Source organism: Microcaecilia unicolor, chromosome 2 (genome assembly GCF_901765095.1).
Source record: "Microcaecilia unicolor chromosome 2, aMicUni1.1, whole genome shotgun sequence".
NCBI classification, from domain to species: Eukaryota; Metazoa; Chordata; class Amphibia; order Gymnophiona; family Siphonopidae; genus Microcaecilia; species Microcaecilia unicolor.
Window position 1 is genome coordinate 84217991 of NC_044032.1, and position 19974 is coordinate 84237964.

Consider the following 19974-nt stretch of genomic DNA (forward strand, 5'->3'; position numbering starts at 1 on the left):
GCCACATGGCCTCCACTGTGCATGTCACACCTATGGCAAGTCTTCACTTGAGAAGTGCCTAGTGAGGCCTAGATTTCCAGTGATGTCAAGCCTTGGAGAACCTAACAGATGTCATCCAAGTTCTGCCAGAGTTAGTTCAGTCTTTACTGTGGTGGACAATTTGATATAATTTGACTATGGGACTTCCATTTCAAATTCTGCAGCTCCAGAAGGTGCTGACGACTGATGCATCCCTCCTGGGGTGGGGATCCAGGGCGCATTGTCAGCTCAGGAATCAGATCTTCAGATCAACCTCCTGGAGCTCCGGGCAATCTGGAACACTCTAAAGGCTTTCAGAAATCAGCTGTCCAACCAAATTGTGCTCATTCAAACAGACAATCAGGTTGTAATGTATTATACTAACAAGTAGGGGAGTACTGGATCACGCTCACGTTCCAAGAGACTGTCCGGATGTGGCAGTGGGCAATCCAGCATGTGGTGCTTCTCAAGGCCACTTACCTAGCGGGCAAATCCAACAGCCTGGCTGACAGATTTGGGCAGGGTCATGCAACCACATGCGTGGTCACTAAACATATTCGTTGTCCGTGAGATCTTCTTAGAGTGGGGCACCCCGTCGGTGGGTCTGTTTGCCACTCAATCACAAAGTCCCTCAGTTCTGTTCCAGGCCCACGACAGACTAGCGTTGGATGCCGCATTCCTTCACTTGGAAGTAGGCTTTCTGAATTTGTATCCTTCCATCCCTGTTATGGGGAAGAGTTTGCTGAAGCTCAAGCAAGACCGAGGGAACATGATCCTGATCACTCCATACTGGCCCCAGCAGATCTGGTTCCCTCTTCTTCTGGAGTTGTCCTCCAAGAAACCTTGAAGATTGGAGTGTTTTCTGACCCTTATCATGCAGAACGAGGGATCTCGTCTGCATCCCAATCTCCTGTCCCTGTCCCTCACAGCCAGGATGTTGAGAGCTTAGAATTTGCTTCCTTGCATCTTCTTAAGGGTATCTCCAAGGTTTTGCTAGCTTCCAGGAAAGATTCCACTAAGAGGTTTGCCATCTGGTGTGAGGGCAAGGCCCTAGATCCCCTTTCTTGCCCTACACGGATCCTGCTTGAATACCTTCTACATCTTTCTGAGTCTGGTCTCAAGACCACCTCTGTAAGGGTTCACCTTAGTGCAACTAGTGCTTACCATTGCTGTGTAGCGGCTAGGCCCATCTCTAGACATCCTCTAGTTGTTCGCTTCATGAGAGTTTTGCTTTTGACAAAGCCCCTTGTCAACCCTCCACCTGTGTCATGGGACCTCAGTCATACTCAGCTGATGAAAGCTCCTTTTGAGCCGCTGGATTCTTGTCATCTGAAGTATTTGACATGGAAGGTCGCGGTTTTTGAGGCTTTTACTTTAGCTCATAGAGTCAGTGAGCTTCAGGCACTAGTGGTGGACCCATCTTACACAAAATTTCATTATCATAGAGTAGTTCTCCGCACACACCCTACGTTCCTGCCTAAGGTAGTGTCAGAGTTCCATCTGAACCAGTCATTCTTCCAACATTCTTTCCCAAACCACATGCCCATCCTGGTGAAAATGCACTGCACAGCTTGGACTGCAAGCAAGAATTGGCCTTTTACTTGGAGCAGACTAGGCCCTACGGACAGTCCACCCAGCTTTTTGTTTCTTTTGATCCCAACAGGATGGGGGTTGCCATCAGGAAATGTGCAATCTCCAATTGACTGGCAGATTGCATTTCCTTCACTTATGCCCAGGCTGGGCTGACTCTTTAGGGTAATTTCAAGGCTCATAATGTCAGAGCCATGGCAGCGTCGGTAGCCCACTTGCGGTCAACCTCCATAGAAGAAGTTTGCAAGGCCGTAACGTGGTTTTCAGTTCACACATTCACATCCCACTACTGCCTTGAGCAGGATACCTGACACGATAGTAGGTTTGGACAAACAGTTCTACAGAATTTGTTTGGGGTCTAAAATCCAACTCCACTCTCCTAGGCCTGTTTTTGTTCTATTCCAGGCTGCACTCTCACACAGTTGTGTATAGTTTCAGGTTAATTACTATTTTGTCCTCACTGTTGAGAGGCCCAATTGACCTCTGGTTGTTTTTGGTGAGCCTGGTAGCTAGGAATTTTCACATGTGAGAATATGGTCTGCTTGTCCTCACTTTCTCCGAGGACAGCAGGCCATTCATTCTCACATACTCTCCCACCTCCCCTTAAGGTGTCTCCTTTTTTAGTATTGTGTAATATTGTACAGATGATGCTGCGCAAGCTCTTAAAGCTGTACTAGCTTGTTTAAGCTCCACACCAGGCGATGTAGGTGACGTTGCCCACATGTGAGAATGAATGGCCTGCTGTCCTCTGAGGATACCTGCTACAGGTAAGTATCTTCGCTATTTACAATCCTGGAAACAATGTACCTGTAAAATTTAGAAAGTAGTTTTAGGATGATATCCTCATCAGATGTTTGTACAAAAGTAGTAATTTAAGTAGGTCTACTGGACAATTCTTCGTTTGAGGTTTCCAATAATTTTGTAAGATTTAAAAAAGTAGATATCAAACTATCAATGTCTGCAGCTCACCTCTTAAATGCATTTGGTCTGTACCAGACTCTAGAGAACCTTGGAAGATTCTCTGGCAAAAAGTTTCCAAATATTCAAGAAATGTGTTTTTAAGCTTCTCCTTGGAGGATGTTAAATGAATATTCAGAAGCATATATCCAAATAACGTTGGCTATTATCTACAAATTTGCACTCAGCAGCACCATCTGTGGATATTCAGTGGCACTGTATAGATAATGGCTTGAATATTTTTCCAAACTGCTTTGGCACTATCCAGGTAATTCTGGGTCTGTGCATGGGTGGAGGAAGAAATTTTTTCTAAGGACAAGCCGGACTATGGTTCTCACATGTGGGTGATTTCACCAATGGAGCCCCATTGCGGATGCTGCCCAGCAGTCCTTCAGGTTCTAGAAGCCTTTGGCAGGCCCGACTGTGTATGCGCATGTGCCTTCCTACCCGACCGACTCGCGTGGGACCCTCTGTTTCCTATTTCCGTGAAGCTCTTCAGTCATGTTTGTCCTGTTTCTGGTGTGTGTGTTTTCAGGCATTTTTTAAAAACTTTTTTTTTTCCCTGGCCTTCCTGCCCTTGTTTCTTCTTATGAGTAGCATGGGAACCTTTTTGTTTTTATTCTGTTCTGTTCCCCTTACTCCCTTTAGATCTTAACAGCACTTTTTAAGTTTTCTTTGCTTTCTGTGGCTCATGGCCTATGCCTGAGCAGCAGTTGCAGCAAAAAAAAAAAAACAAAACCCTAGATAATTATTTACTTTTTCAAAAAATGAGCCATTTGATTTCACTTTGGCTGTTTTTCCAGAGATATCTGATAACTGATACAACTGCTGCCTACTGTGTTATGCGCTCCTGATCATCAGGCCTCTCACTGTAAATTCTTTTCTCAAATGCAAAAAAGAACACAGAAAAGTGGAGAGGCCCACTTTAAGAGATTTTTTGGCATGCTGAATCCGGTCCATCAACATATAATGGAATCGGGAGCTGCATCAAGGAGGTCTCCACCTGCCTTTGACACATCTGTGCCGGCCCCACCTTTGCTAATGCCTGCCCTCGAGGAGCAACTCTGGGTCATGTAAAGGAGAAGCTGGGACGCAGATTTACAAAATAAGGATAGCACTTCTAAAATCATCACCATAGGCACATATCATGACTTTATTTTGGAAGTTCTGAAATGCAGACCTGTTTGCATCACTTGAGTCCATGTAATTTGCCATCTGTTGTATGAAAGATTATGGTATCAACTACTTTGTTTCTGAGTTCCATTCTTCCCTTTGATCATCTCTCACTAGGTGTGTGTCATGCTCCCAGAACTGTGCTATCATTCTGCTTTTCAATAATTTCTTCCCCGTGGAAATGCCCTTTGGCTGTTTTTATTGTGTTGATGACTTAGTTGTGTTGGAATAACAGAAACACAGGCTTCTCATAGTAACTAGATCAATTTATATAATTGACAAATCTATATCCATTAGTGTTACAAGGTGGCTAACAGGTTAAAGCACAAATCAATAACAAACACTGAAAACAAAACATTAAAAAAGCAATCATGAGGCAACGCTTAAATCTAATAGTCTTATAAAACGAACTCCTAAAATAACATTCTGTTTACAGTTACAGTTTATTACACTTACTGTTTCTCTCAGCTTAATATAAGAACACAACGGTTTACAATTTTGAAAAACAAAAGAAAACTTAAGAAAGGAACTCAAAATCCAGAGAGTAAATCACTTGCACAAGACCACACATCACACAAAATTTACATGCCACCAGGAACACAGCTACTGCTAACCCTTTTAAGGAGACTCACTGAAAGCCACAGTAAAATGAGCTTTCTGCAATGATGAATAAATAAATAACCGGTAAATTGAAAGCCCAACTCTTTAACATTGCTTTTGACTTGTAACCATTCGCCTCCACGTACCCTTCTCTCCTCTTTCCTCTACACATTAATTGATTTACTTGATTTATTTTTTGTCTATTAGATTGTAAGCTCTTTGAGCAGGGACTGTCTTTCTTTTATGTTTGTGCAGCGCTGCGTACGCTCTGTAGCGCTATAAAAATGCTAAATAGTAGTAGTAGTAGTAATGAAATTAGCTTAACCTGCAAAAATATGGGTAAACATTTTTTTTGTCTCAGCATTTTTATTAAAGATTTAAATATTCAATACAAAAGGTAGTTACAGTTTATTAGAATTTGATCATGTATTACTATAATTTATTCTTCCAATTTCTTACTCAGGAACTTTCATGTATTACCATAATTTATTCTTCCTTAACATATATATGCACATGATATATATTTATACCATGATCTGTTCATGTATGTTATGTTACATGTATGTTACCATGTATGTATGCAACTTAACACATTACCATTTGTAATTCTGTTACCTGGAAATGGCAACCGCCATTATGGCAAATGTAAGCCACATTGAGCCTGCAAATTGTTGGGAAAATGTGGGATACAAATGCTACAAATAAATAAATATACTGCCAAACTTTCAAAGATTGGTTCACAATTAGCAAAATAACAAGCATATAACATAAATGAAATCCATAATCTTGATAGGACAGATGTAAACATATACATCCCACTAAAAAAAGACATTTAAAAAATGCGCTTTTTAAACGCCTTTAGATTCATTTCCACATGAATATCTTTAGGCAAGTTGTTCCAAAGAACAGGGGCCAACCCAAAGTTAAAAACAAGAATAGAATTAACAAAGCTTGGGCATCAAAGTTTGCAAGTATGTGGGGGGAAAAAAGGACCAAAGCGATAAGGTACATATCTGAGTAAAGTCAGTCATTAATAGAAATTTAATTTTTCAAAGTAGACCACTGTTGAGAAAAGTTAGTTGTAACTTTAGCTTTTTAGCTATAGGCACTTCTGATCTATAAGTAAGGCAAACCAGTTTCACCCATTTAATATAGTCTATTTGATCCAAATTTTTCCAGGAGGCTAAAACATGTTTTAACCTGATCCCTATACTTTTATCTGTGCTCAGGGTTGGAAATTATTAAAAGAGAAAAATATTCTCTGTTTAGAAGCTAAATATTGATTATTCTGGTGTTTGGACTTGAGCTGTGCCGAATAGTAACATAGATGACAGCAGATAAAGACCTGCATAGTCCATCCAGTCTCCCCAATAAGATAACTTCATAGCATGTGTTGCAATGTAACACACATATTCTTGATCTTGATCTTTCCTTGCCATTTTTAGGACACAGACCATGGAAGTCTGCCAACACTAGACATATTCCCCAACTACTGAAGTTGCCATCAAAGCCCACTCCAGCTCATCTAGATCTGTGTATCCATAATTGGGCCACAAACCATAGACTTCTGCCTGGCACTGGCCTTATCTCCCAGTTACTGGAGTTACCGTCGAAGCACCACTAAGTTTTGTTTTGCTTCCGTTCTCTTTCCATATAGGAATCCTTTGTTTGTATCCTGCACATTTTTGAATTCTGTTACAATTTTTGTCTCCACCACCTCCCATGGAGGACATTCTCCGAGGACAAGCAGGCTGCTTGTTCTCACGACTGGGTTGACGTCCGCGGCAGCCCCCACCAACCGGAAGAAGCTTCGCGGGACGGTCGGCACGCAGGCCACGCCCACTGCGCATGCGCGGCCGCCTTCCCGCCCGTGCGCGACCGCTCCCGCCAGTTACTTTTTTCCCGCGACTGAGAGAGTGGTGCGTTTGCCTCTCTCTCTGTTCAGCCGCCGGATTTTCGACCGCGTTTACGCGGATCGTCGCTTGGACCGTTCGGTTCCCTCTGTTTAAAAAAAAAAAAAAAAAAAAAAAAAAAAGAATTTTTTTTTGCGCGTGTGGAGCACGCGCTCCCCTTTTTCCCTCGCTTTCTAGCGGGGACGCCACGTTGCGGCCTAGTGGCCGCTCGGTCGGTTGATTTTTTCATGGTGTGATTTTAGCCACCATTGCCGACTTTGACTTTGCCGACGCGATTTTTCCGTCGATGTCCTCGAAGGTCCCGAGTGGATTTAAAAAGTGTGGTCGCTGCGGCCGGCCGATCTCGCAGACCGACACCCACGCTTGGTGCCTCCAGTGCCTCGGGCCGGAGCACAATCTCAAGTCGTGCGCTTTTTTGTCTCGGTCTCCGGAAACGGACTCAGGTTGCGAGGCAAGTTCTGCGGGACCGTCTTTTTGGAACTTGCGCCGGCCCCTCGACGTCGACCTCGACGGCATCGGTATCGAAGGCCGGTTCTTCGGTACCGGTATCGATGCCCGAGACATCGGCACCGATGGCAGCGACCCCAGGAGAACAGGTCCCGTTGGCCCGCCGGTCCGCCGGTGAGAGTGGGGTTGAGAGGCCGCGTGGGCAGTCGGCCCCGGTCACTCCCTCAACTCGTGAGCCACGGGACCGAACCCTGTCGGACCCGGTACCTCGAGACCGAGGGGGATCGACCTCCTCCTCCTCCATGCCCTCCGGCACCGGTGACGTGCACCGGAAAAAAGATAAGAAGCGCCGTCACCGGGAGCCCTCGGTGCACCCTGAAGAGGAGTCGACGCCGAAGCGTCATCGCAGAGAGGAGAGATCTCCGTCGGTGGTGGAGGTACCGACGTGTCGGGGTTCCGGCACCTCGGTGCCGTCTCCTGGCCCCCAGCAGCTTCTGGCACCGACACCCTTACCGGCCCCACCGCCTTTCCCGGCAGCGGGCCTGGACGAGTGCCTCAGAGCCATCCTTCCGGGGATCCTGGAAGGGCTGATGCGCCAGGCTGTGCCGGCGTCGGGGGTGCTTGCGCCCCCGGCGCCGATGACTGTGGCGCCGGCGAGCTCTAGCCCGGCGCCGGGGCTGTCGACACCGCCGCCGCTTGCGGTGCCGGTCTCGACCGCCACGCAGGTGGAGTCCCCGTCGATGGAGGGAGCTCCGTCCCCGCCGGCGCGGGAGTCCACCGCTCGACGACACCGAGACCTTGGTGCCTCGACGTCGAGCCGGGCCCGGTACCGGACTCAGCTACATGAGCTAATGTCCGATACCGAGGATGAGGACTCGTGGGGGGAAGAGGAGGACCCGAGATATTTCTCCTCAGAGGAGTCTACGGGCCTTCCCTCGGACCCCACGCCGTCACCGGAGAGGAAGCTCTCACCTCCTGAGAGTCTCTCCTTTGCCTCCTTTGTGCGGGATATGTCTATAAGCATTCCCTTTCCCGTGGTCTCTGTGGAAGAGCCGAGGGCCGAGATCCTCGAGGTCCTCGACTATCCATCACCACCTAGAGAGTCCTCCACGGTACCGCTGCACAATGTCCTGAAGGAGACGCTGCTTCGGAACTGGGTGCGACCACTAACTAACCCCACCATTCCCAAGAAAGCAGAGTCCCAGTACAGGATCCACTCTGACCCAGAGCTCATGCGGCCCCAGTTGCCCCATGACTCAGCGGTCGTGGATTCTGCTCTCAAGAGGGCACGGAGTTCGAGGGATACCGCCTCGGCGCCCCCGGGGCGGGAGTCTCGCACTCTGGACTCATTTGGGAGGAAGGCCTACCAATCCTCCATGCGCGTGACCCGCATCCAATCTTACCTGCTCTATATGAGCATCCACATGCGGACCAATGTGCAACAGCTGGCGGACCTGGTCGATAAGCTCCCGCCGGAGCAGTCCAGGCCTTATCAGGAGGTGGTCAGGCAGCTGAAGGCGTGCAGAAAGTTCCTGTCCAGGGGGATTTTTGACACCTGTGACGTGGCATCTCGTGCTGCGGCCCAAGGTATAGTGATGCGCAGGCTCTCATGGCTGCGTGCCTCTGACCTGGACAACCGCACCCAGCAGAGACTGGCTGACGTCCCTTGCCGGGGGGATAATATTTTTGGCGAGAAGGTCGAGCAGATGGTTGACCAACTGCATCAGCGGGAAACCGCTCTCGACAAGCTCTCCCACCGGGCGCCTTCAGCACCCGCCCCCGCGGGCGGGCGTTTTTTCCCGGGCTCGGCAGGCTGCACCCTATTCTTTTGCGAAGCGTAGGTACAACCAGCCGGCCCGAAGGCCTCGTCAGGCACAGGGACAGCCCCAGCGCGCTCGTTCCCGTCAACAGCGTGCGCCTAAGCAGCCCCCTGCGCCTCCACAGCAAAAGCCGGGGACGGGCTTTTGACTGGATCCATGGGAACATAGCCGCCCTACAAGTGTCCGTACCGGACGACCTGCCGGTCGGAGGGAGGTTAAAATTCTTTCACCAAAGGTGGCCTCTCATAACCTCCGACCAGTGGGTTCTCCAAATAGTGCGGTACGGATACGCCCTGAATTTGGCCTCCCTGCCTCCAAATTGTCCCCCGGAAGCTCAATCCTTCAGCTCCCATCACAAGCAGGTACTTGCAGAGGAACTCTCCGCCCTTCTCAGCGCCAATGCGGTCGAGCCCGTACCACCCGGGCAGGAAGGGCAGGGATTCTATTCCAGGTACTTCCTTGTGGAAAAGAAAACAGGGGGGATGCGTCCCATCCTAGACCTGAGAGGCCTGAACAAATTCCTGGTCAAAGAAAAGTTCAGGATGCTTTCCTTGGGCACCCTTCTGCCAATGATTCAGAAAAACGATTGGCTATGTTCCCTGGATTTAAAGGACGCATACACTCACATCCCGATACTGCCAGCTCACAGACAGTATCTCAGATTCCGCCTGGGCGCACGGCACTTTCAGTATTGTGTGCTGCCCTTTGGGCTCGCCTCTGCCCCACGAGTGTTTACAAAGTGCCTCGTGGTGGTAGCGGCCTACCTACGCAAGCTGGGAGTGCACGTGTTCCCATATCTCGACGATTGGCTGGTCAAGAACACCTCGGAGGCTGGAGCCCTCCGGTCCATGCAGTGCACTATTCAACTTCTGGAGCTGCTGGGGTTTGTGATAAATTACCCAAAGTCCCATCTCCAGCCAACTCAGTCTCTGGAATTCATAGGAGCGCTGCTGAATTCCCAGACGGCTCAGGCCTACCTTCCCGAAGCGAGGGCCACCAATCTCTTGGCCCTGGCTTCGCAGACCAGAGCGTCTCAGCAGATCACAGCTCGGCAGATGTTGAGACTTCTGGGTCATATGGCCTCCACAGTTCATGTGACTCCCATGGCTCGTCTTCACATGAGATCTGCTCAATGGACCCTAGCTTCCCAGTGGTTCCAAGCCACCGGGAATCTAGAGGATGTCATCCGCCTCTCCACCAGTTGCCGCACTTCACTGCTCTGGTGGACCATACGGACCAATTTGACCCTGGGACGTCCATTCCAAATTCCGCAGCCCACGAAAGTGCTGACGACGGATGCATCTCGCCTGGGGTGGGGAGCCCATGTCGATGGGCTTCACACCCAGGGTCTGTGGTCCCTCCAGGAAAAGGATCTGCAGATCAACCTCCTGGAGCTCCGAGCGATCTGGAACACACTGAAGGCTTTCAGAGATCGGCTGTCCTGCCAAATTATCCAAATTCGGACAGACAATCAGGTTGCAATGTATTACGTCAACAAGCAGGGGGGCACCGGATCTCGCCCCCTGTGTCAGGAAGCCGTCGGTATGTGGCGTTGGGCGTGTCGGTTCGGCATGCTTCTCCAAGCCACGTACCTGGCAGGCGTAAACAACAGTCTGGCCGACAGACTGAGCAGAGTCATGCAACCGCACGAGTGGTCGCTCCATTCCAGAGTGGTACGCAAGATCTTCCGAGAGTGGGGCACCCCCTCGATGGATCTTTTCGCCTCTCAGACCAACCACAAGCTGCCTCTGTTCTGTTCCAGACTTCAGACACACGGCAGGCTAGCGTCAGATGCCTTTCTCCTTCATTGGGGGACCGGCCTCCTGTATGCTTATCCTCCCCTACCTTTGGTGGGGAAGACCTTACTGAAGCTCAAGCAAGACCGCGGCACCATGATTCTGATAGCGCCCTTTTGGCCCCGTCAGATCTGGTTCCCTCTTCTTCTGGAGTTGTCCTCCGAAGAACCGTGGAGATTGGAGTGTTTTCCGACTCTCATTTCGCAGAACGACGGAGCGTTGCTGCACCCCAACCTTCAATCCCTGGCTCTCACGGCCTGGATGTTGAGGGCGTAGACTTCGCTGCGTTGGGTCTGTCTGAGGGTGTCTCCCGGGTCTTGCTTGCCTCTAGGAAGGATTCCACTAAAAGAGTTACTTTTTCAAGTGGAGGAGGTTTGTCGTTTGGTGTGAGAGCAAGGCCCTAGAACCTCGTTCTTGCCCTGCACAGAACCTGCTTGAATACCTTCTGCACTTATCAGAGTCTGGCCTCAAGACCAACTCAGTAAGGAATCACCTTAGTGCGATTAGTGCTTACCATTATCGTGTGGAAGGTAAAGCCATCTCTGGAGAGCCTTTAGTCGTTCGATTCATGAGAGGCTTGCTTTTGTCAAAGCCCCCTATCAAGCCTCCTACTGTGTCATGGGATCTCAACGTCGTCCTCACCCAGCTGATGAAACCTCCTTTTGAGCCACTGAATACCTGCCATCTGAAGTACTTGACCTGGAAGGTCATTTTCTTGGTGGCAGTTACTTCAGCTCGTAGGGTCAGTGAGCTTCAAGCCCTAGTAGCTCATGCTCCATATACTAAATTTCATCACAACAGAGTAGTGCTCCGCACTCACCCAAAGTTTCTGCCGAAGGTGGTGTCGGAGTTCCATCTTAACCAGTCAATTGTCTTGCCAACATTCTTCCCCAGGCCGCATACCCGCCCTGCTGAACGTCAGTTGCACACATTGGACTGCAAGAGAGCATTGGCCTTCTACTTGGAGCGGACACAGCCCAACAGACAGTCCGCCCAATTGTTTATTTCTTTCGACCCTAACAGGCTAGGGGTCGCTGTCGGGAAACGCACCATCTCCAATTGGCTAGCAGATTGCATTTCCTTCACTTACGCCCAGGCTGGGCTGGCTCTTGAGGGTCATGTCACGGCTCATAGTGTCAGAGCCATGGCAGCGTCGGTGGCCCACTTGAAGTCAACCACTATTGAAGAGATCTGCAAGGCTGCGACGTGGTCATCTGTCCACACATTCACATCTCATTACTGCCTCCAGCAGGATACCCGACGCGACAGTCGGTTCGGGCAGTCGGTGTTGCAGAATCTGTTTGGGGTGTAAATCCAACTCCACCCTCCAGGACCCGAATTTATTCTGGTCAGGCTGCACTCTCAGTTAGTTGTTCTTCGTAGGTCAATTTCTGTTGTACCCTCGCCGTTGCGAGGTTTAATTGACCTGGGTTATTGTTTTGAGTGAGCCTGAGAGCTAGGGATACCCCAGTCGTGAGAACAAGCAGCCTGCTTGTCCTCGGAGAAAGGGTATGATACATACCTGTAGCAGTTGTTCTCCGAGGACAGCAGGCTGATTGTTCTCACCTACCCTCCCTCCTCCCCTTTGGAGTTGTGTGTTTCATATTTTATTGCTTGTCATTCAACTGGCGGGAGCGGTCGCGCACGGGCGGGAAGGCGGCCGCGCATGCGCGGTGGGCGTGGCCTGCGTGCCGACCGTCCCGCGAAGCTTCTTCCGGTTGGTGGGGGCTGCCGCGGACGTCAACCCAGTCGTGAGAACAATCAGCCTGCTGTCCTCGGAGAACAACTGCTACAGGTATGTATCATACCCTTTCCAGGCATCCTGTACTCTATCTGTGAAAAAGTATTTCCTGACAGTTGACACCCCCCTGCAACCTCAGTTCATGTTCTCTAGTTCTACTGCTTGCCCTTTTCTGGAAAAGATTTGTTTACATATTAATTCCTTTCAAATATTTAAATAATAAAATAAGCAACATGGAATCAAAGATACAAGTGTTTATTTCAGTAGGATTTAGCACAGTAGAGCCCCGGATTATTCGTATTCAAATTTAAATCACTATTTGGCTGAATATGAATAATGTATTTGGAGCACAATTTGGGGCCGAATCGAATACGAATATTCGGTACAGCCCTAGTTTGGAATATTATGAATATCATTTAAGTACATGATTTGGGGGAGGAGAAGTGAAGCAGGTTTGTTTGTATGCTAACTAGTTTCCTTGATTTGTGTCAGGATGGAAAGGTGATTTTCCCGGCCCCACCACCAAACAAAATCCCCCAGGCAGCCCCTGTGAAGCCCAAGTCTGTGGCAGAGCTGGAAGCGGAAAAGTCAGCAGCTATTACACCATTCAGGAAGACTCTGACCAGTGCATCTGTATACACGACTGGTGAGAAGACTTTGTTATATTTCTTGGAGGTCATAGCTACCTGCTGCTGTATTTTGTACATTGAGGTTTCTGAGGACAGACGTGTGCATAGTAGCTGTTGCTTTGTTTCCCTTTTCTTTGTCTACAGTTCAGTGGTTGCTTTCAACTTCTTCACTAGGTGCTCTTCAGATTTTTTTTCAGGTATTAATGCTGTATTGCATGTCTGCACCCCTTGAAGACTTGGAAGTAACTTTCTCTGAACTTTGTCTATTGTAAAAAATCTATTTAGCAGATAATTGTTAGGATGCAGAAGAGGATCACACTTCTGATTCTTTTTATGTTTATGCTGTGGCACATGCATGATACATTTTGTTGTAACGTGACCACTGACTTCTATCCCTTGAATAAGTGGCAGCGAAGCGGATGCCTGTTGGGATTCAGTGGATCTCAGATAAGTGTCACTGCAATATTTTGCTAGTTGCCAAGTAGATGCTACAGTGATTGATTAAAGAATCACTTTTTGAATCATTTTTTAATAAAATTAAAAAATATATAGAAATTTTGACAAATAAGTATGTCTGTTAGATTACAATAAGGTTGGAGGAGGTTTTTGGTCAATGATTAAAATTGTCACCATGGGATTCTCCTTTTTCTGACCCTTGATTGTTGATTAGGACAGAGTGATCCGGTGATGTCTGAGACCTTTTCCTCCTACCAATGATATTTTTGGTGAACTAAGGGTCCACTTTGTGTTATATTTCTTGTCTCCACGGTGTGGACACATTAAGCCACTTTGTGTTATAAATCATCTTTATTGAACACAACAGTGCCAAGGCAATTGCATGTTCAAAACAACGACAGCAAAGTTTGGCAAAAATCACCTCACAACACAGAGTTGTTTTGACATAGAGGGGCATAATCGAACGCCCATCTCCATGGGCGTCTATCTCCGAGAACGGGTACGTGAAGGGGCAGGACAAAACCGTATTTTCGAAAAAAATGGGCGTCCATCTTTTTTCCGATAATACGGTTTGTGCCAGCCAAATGCATCGGATTTGTGCGGATTTGAGCTGGGCGGTATCATTTTTCAGCGATAATGGAAACCGAAGGCGCCCAGCTCAAAAACGAACAAATCCAAGGCATTGGGTCATGGGAGGGGCCAGGATTCGTAGTGCACTGGTCCCCCTCACATGCCAGGACACCAACCGGGCATCCTAGGGGGCACTGCAGTGGACTTCATTAATTGCTCCCAGGTACATAGCTCCCTTCCCTCGGGTGCTGAGCTCCCCAAATCCCCCCAAAACCCACTTCCCACAACTCTAGACCATTACCATAGCACTTATGGCTGAAGGGGGGCACCTACATGTGGGTACAGTGGGTTTTGGGGGCGGTTTGGAGGGCTCCCATTTGCCAGCACAAGTGTAACAGGTAGGGGGGGATGGGCCTGGGTCCACCTGGCTGAAGTCCACTGCACCCACTAACAACTGCTCCAGGGACCTGCATACTGCTGTGATGGAGCTGGGTATGACATTTGAGGCTGGAAAAAAAAAGTTTTTAAAGTTGGTTTTTTTTGGGTGGGAGGGGGTTAGTGACCACTGGGGGAGTCAGGGGTGGTCATCCCCGATTCCTTCCGGTGGTCATCTGGTCATTTAGGGCACTTTTTTGGGACTTGTTCGTGAAAAAAAAAGGGTCCAAAAAAAGTGACCCAAATTCGCGCTAAAAACGCCTTTCTTTTTTCGATTATGGCCAAGGACGCCCATCTCTCCTCGGCCGATAAACACGCTCAAGTCCCGCCTTCACCATGCCTCTGACACGTCCCTGTCAACTTTGGCCATTTCCGCAACAGATTGCAGTTGAAGATGCCCAAAATCGCCTTTCGATTATACCGATTTGGGCGCCCATGGGAGAAAGACGCCCATCTCCCAATTTGGGTCGAAATATGGGCGTCTTTCTTTTTCGAAAATAAGGCGGATAGTAACCTCTCTTCTGCCCCCCCCCACCTCGAATAACCAACTCTCCCCCCCACCCCCATGGATGTCAGATGGTCACTACTGATACGGTCAATAAACAAGAACCAAAGGTAGTCCAGAGGAGCTACAACTGATTAAGAATTCTGCTGCATGCAGTTGGTTGTGATGCAGCCCAAAAACGCTCCCAGGTCTGTTGAAAACGTTCACCTCTCACCAAGGATACGTCCGTTGTGTCAAAGTGTTCCATTTTTAATAGATCAATTAAAAGGATGCACCACATCACAAGTGTTGGGGCTAGGGGCTCATGCCAACACAGAAGAATGACTTTTTTTCCCCAATTAAAATAACCCGTTTAAGAAAATGTTGTAGTCCTGATGGAGTAGATAAAGAATACTTAAACACATCAAAGAGCACCAATGGAGTCAGAGCTATTCGATGAGCCCATTGCGTAGAAATGAATTCAAAAGTTGAGACCAGAAATGGGCTATTGCAGGACAAGTCCAAAACATGACTTAAATTTGCAGAATCATGACATTTAGGGCAAGGCTTGGAGAGACCAAAAGAAGCCCAAAATGCCCGTGAGGGAGAAATGCAAAGCCGAAGGACAAACTTGTATTGCAATTCCCAGAGGTGAACAGATGGAGAAAAATGCTGAAGTTCCAGCACACAGTTCTTTATCTGATCTGAAATCATAGCCAGTTCAGCAGACCAATTAACAGCTAGTTTATTGTAATCCAAATCTTTAGTGGTATTCTAGGGATAACAATGATGATAGTGCAAAGGCACCTTATTCTGGGATCCCAATGTGAGAGCTATATTAATAGTATCTTGGACATCCTCGCTAAGATTAACACACCCTAATCCAGAAACATAGAAAGGCATTTTCGAAAGGGACGTCCATGTTTCGATTTGGACATCCTTGCAAAACGTCCCGATCCAGGGGCGGGGAAACCCGTATTTTCGAAACAAAATGGATGTCCATCTTTCATTTTGAAAATACCGTCACAGACATCCAAATCCTTAAATTTGGTCGTCCTTAGACATGGACGTTTCTGATTTTCAGTGATTTTCGATACCAAAGACGTTCGTGTCAGAAACGACCAAATGCAAGCCATTTGGTCATGGGAGGAGCCAGCATTCGTAGTGCACTGGTCCCCCTGATATGCCAGGACACCAACCAGGCACCCTAGGGGGCACTGCAGTGGACTTCATAAATTGCTCCCGGGTACATAGCTCCCTTACCTTGTGTGCTGAGCCCCCCCAACCCCCCTCCCCAAAAAACCCACAACTGTACACCACTACCATAGCCCTAAGGGTTGAAGGGGGGGCACCTAGATGTGGGTCCAGTGGGTTTGTGGTGGATTTTGGAGGGCTCACTGTTTCCTCCACAAACGTAACAGGTGGGGGGGGGGGTGGTGCTGGGTCCGCCTGACTGAAGTGCACTCACCCACTAAAACTACAACAGGGACCTACATACTGCTGTCACGGACCTGAGTATGACATTTGAGACTGGCATAGAGGCTGGCACGACATATTTTTAAAGATGTTTTTTGAGGGTGGGAGGGGGTTAGTGACCACTGGGGGAGTGGTCATCTGATCAGTTCGGGCACCTTTTTTTGTGCCTTAGTTGAAAACATCCAAATGTTATCGGGGACGTCCTTTTTTTTCCATTATGGAATCAAGGACATCCAAGTGTTAGGCACGCCAAGTCCCGCCTTCGGTACACTTCCGACACGCCCCCTTGAACTTTGGCCGTCCCTGCGACGGAGTGCAGTTGGGGATGTCCAAAATCGGTTTTTGATTATACCGATTTGGATGTCCCTGGGAGAAAGACGTCCCTCTTCTGATTTATGTCGAAAGATGGACGTCCTTCTTTTTCGAAAATGAGCCCAAAAATGTGCCAGTTGAGCATAAGCAAAACAGTCAGTAGGTGGCAGTTTATATTCTTGCTGCTGATCATCAGTCAGAAGTTGAAGCAAGTATTATATTCTCAGAGTACGCCAACGGGCAAGAACAGGGAAATCAGAGTTGTGGAAAAATGGCCAAGTATGGTGTTGCTGCAGCAGAAAATGGTGATGTTTGCAAAGCCATCTCCAGGCAGCTCTAACAGAAAGTAGAATTGGATTAGTAACACAGGATCCGATCTGCCGGGGATAGTGTGCAAAAGCCAACTGATATGTGTTGTGGGAGAAAGGGAAGTTTCCCATGAAGTTGCAGAAAATGTCTTTGTTCCTGAAAGCCAGTTGTTAATATGTCTCATTGAACAGGCTATTGTCAGATATCTTATATTTAATAGCCCCAACCCACCATGAGCTTGTGGTTTTTGTAAAACTGAAGGCGGAAGTCTGGGGTGTCCACCCTTCCAAAGAAATCGTTGTAGCTCTCTGTTCAGCAGACGTTCATCTCACCTCTTCAAAAAAAAGAGGCAACATCTGAAACGCACATAACCAACAAGGAGCCGAAATGTTAATCATGGTAATGCAACCTAGTAAAGAAAGGGGATAGACTACCTAGAGTTGCAGCAAACGTTTAGTATCAGATAACAAAGGAAACACATTGCAGTTATATAACCAGGAGATGTCAGAATATGGACCCCTAAATATTTTATTTGTCAGTCAGCCCACCGCAATGGAAATGTCCCCACCCAATCAGTCGGAAGAGACAGGAGAAGCGGAAGCGCCAGGGAGTTGGTCAAGATGAGCTGAAATCCTGTCAACGTACCATACTGAGTAAAAAGGTGAATTAGGTAGGAAAGAGAACATTGTGGATCATCTAAAAGTAGCAACAAGTTGCCTGCAGACGCCAACACTTTAAAAGAGTGGCCCTGAAAGCAGACACCTTTCACCATCTCTGCAGGGCGAAGCACACATTAAAGGGGCTATAAAGATAAAAGGAGCAGTCATGGGGATAGAGGACAATCCTGTCTTGTTCTGTGGCGAATGGGAAAAACCGGTGTACGAACGCCATGCACCAGCTATGCTGCCTGAGGAAAAGTATACAGAGTAAAAAATGCCTGCAAAAACCCTGGAGACCAACCTGATGCAAGGTGGCAAACAAAAAAGGCCAGTGGACCTGATCAAAAGCACATTCTGTCGTTCTAATCAGAACAATCCTGTAGGCTAATACTGTTAAATTCAATTGTGGGCTTAGTAGTTCTCCTGCTCCTATGTTTATAGTATTTCCTATTTTGAATTTTTGCATTGTGTTTTGCCTCACTTAAATTGTGGACTAAATAAATGAAAGTATTTACCTAGAGGAGGTTACACCTCCTAGATTTATATCTCTTTTTCAGTTTTTTGTAAAATTCAGTTACTGCTTTTGCAGTCATGTTATGTGATTGTAAAATTAAAAAATTATAAAGAATTAAAAAAAACAAAAGCACATTCTGCGTCTAAGCTCATCACCAAATAGAAGTCACCCGTCTCACGCCCCTGAAGTACTGCCAAGAGCAACTTACGGACATTGACTACTGACTTGCACCCCTGATCAAAGCCCACCTGATCTTATTGGGGTAATAGAGGCACCAGTTGGTCTGCCAAGATCCGAGATAATAACTTGACATCAACGTTTATAAGAGGTATTGGTCTAAACAACCCTGGCAGGCTAGGTTCTTGTCCAGGCTTGGGTAAAAGACTAATAAGAGCCGTGTTAGCATGAGGGGGAAAACTGTGATCCTCTGTCACGGTGTTGTAAAAGTCTAGCAAAGGGCTAACGATCCTGCTCTTTAAAAAGTTTGTAAAATTCACCGGTGTACCTGTAGGAACCTGGTGCAGAAAGAAAAGCTTCAAAGCATGAATAGTCCTTTGTAGTTCTTTCTCTGATAAAGGTTGGTTAAGAGCTTCCACGACCTCCATTGAGAGACAGGGCATATGAGAAGACTGTAAATAGTGCTGAATACGAGCGTCCCTCCCTGGACTAAACTCCCTAGCAGCATTTAAGTGGCAAAATGCTGGTGAAAGATGTCTGTAATTTCTTCCATCTTGTTGGAAATACTCGCCTCCCAGAGTTTATAAAGCTGGAATAAAACGGGACTGCTGCCTATACTTTGTAATGCATGCCAGTAGTTTACCAGCTTTATTACCAAATTAAAAAAAATTCGTACTTGTGGTATAGAAGAGTTCAGGTAGTCCGCACATGTAAAAAGCTATTAAGGGCTGCTCTGGTGGCTGTAAGAGTCTCATACAATGACGGAGTTGGGTTCCGCACATAGCGACTCTTGAGTGCCTGCAGTTTGTGTTCCAAATCCACAATTCCTTGAGAAATACACCTATTGCAGGCGCTGACATACACAATAATGCGGTTGACAAAAAAACTGGCTCATCCATAAACTGCTGGTTTGAGGTAAAAAAAAAAACCTTGCCACTTATTCTGTAAATAGAAAGAAAACTCGGTGGAAGAAAATAGGCGGGAAAACACCAGCCCAGGGTTTGTCAAAAATAAGATGTTACCTCCAGATCAAGCCAAATTAAAGCATGATCAGAAATCTCCTCTAGCCCGATATAGGTGGAAAACACCTGAGAAAACATGCTCTGAGACGTAAAAATGTAATTGAGTTGCCAGAGCATCCGTTGCACTTGAGAAATGTATGTAAAATCTTTGTCATCTTGAAGTAATAATCGCCGGATCGAGTGCTGTGCAAAAAGACTTGCAACAACAAAAGATCGACCCTGGGATGGACCAAAGCGGACCAGTCCGGGGTCATAAACAAAGTTCATAACACTGGCCAACACCACTGGCACATGGAGAGCAAGCAGGCATAGAAAGCGTGGTCCGTTGCAACTGGGTCACAAATCATTACTAACACAATATCCTGATTTTGGAGATTAACCTGTAGCCCCGCATAGCAACCTTCATGATCTTTAAATAACAATTTAGTTTGACAATCTAAATATTATGCATCAGCACCGCAACTCCACCTCGATACCCAGATGTTGGCAAGCAGTGGACCTCCCCACCCAATGGTGCTGCAATTTAAGATGCTTCTCTGTAGAAAGTCTCGTTTCTGCCTTATGTCTCTTCAAAGCTGACAGTATTTTCATGCATTTAACTGGTGAGGTAACCCCTCACACATTCCATGAAGTAGTACGAATAGGATGTCCTGTGCTCTTAGCCAGAAAGGTGAAGAGAAGATAGCAGACTAATAGAGTTCTTACAAACAGGCCCCAAGGTGCCCAGCCTCACCCCAGGGCATCCAGTGGAGTGCATATGCTTACAAACGCCACATCCATGCATACAGTAAACCGAGGATATCCCAAATGATTTTCCCCAACAGTGATATCAGTTATTCCATCGAACATTTCCAAAGCTCAAAACCCCTTTCCCAC

At 47.4% G+C, this 19974-nt stretch overlaps 1 protein-coding gene across 4 annotated transcripts in view; it reads left to right on the plus strand.

Annotated features, from left to right (window-relative positions):
* Nucleotides 1-19974, plus strand: part of NNT (nicotinamide nucleotide transhydrogenase) — a 244119-nt gene that overhangs the window by 95004 nt on the left and 129141 nt on the right. For all 4 annotated transcript variants that reach the window (XM_030193107.1, XM_030193106.1, XM_030193109.1 and 1 more), the window contains one exon: nucleotides 12548-12701. In XM_030193107.1, the coding sequence (XP_030048967.1) occupies nucleotides 12548-12701 (154 nt within the window). The remainder of the gene's footprint in view (nucleotides 1-12547; nucleotides 12702-19974) is intronic.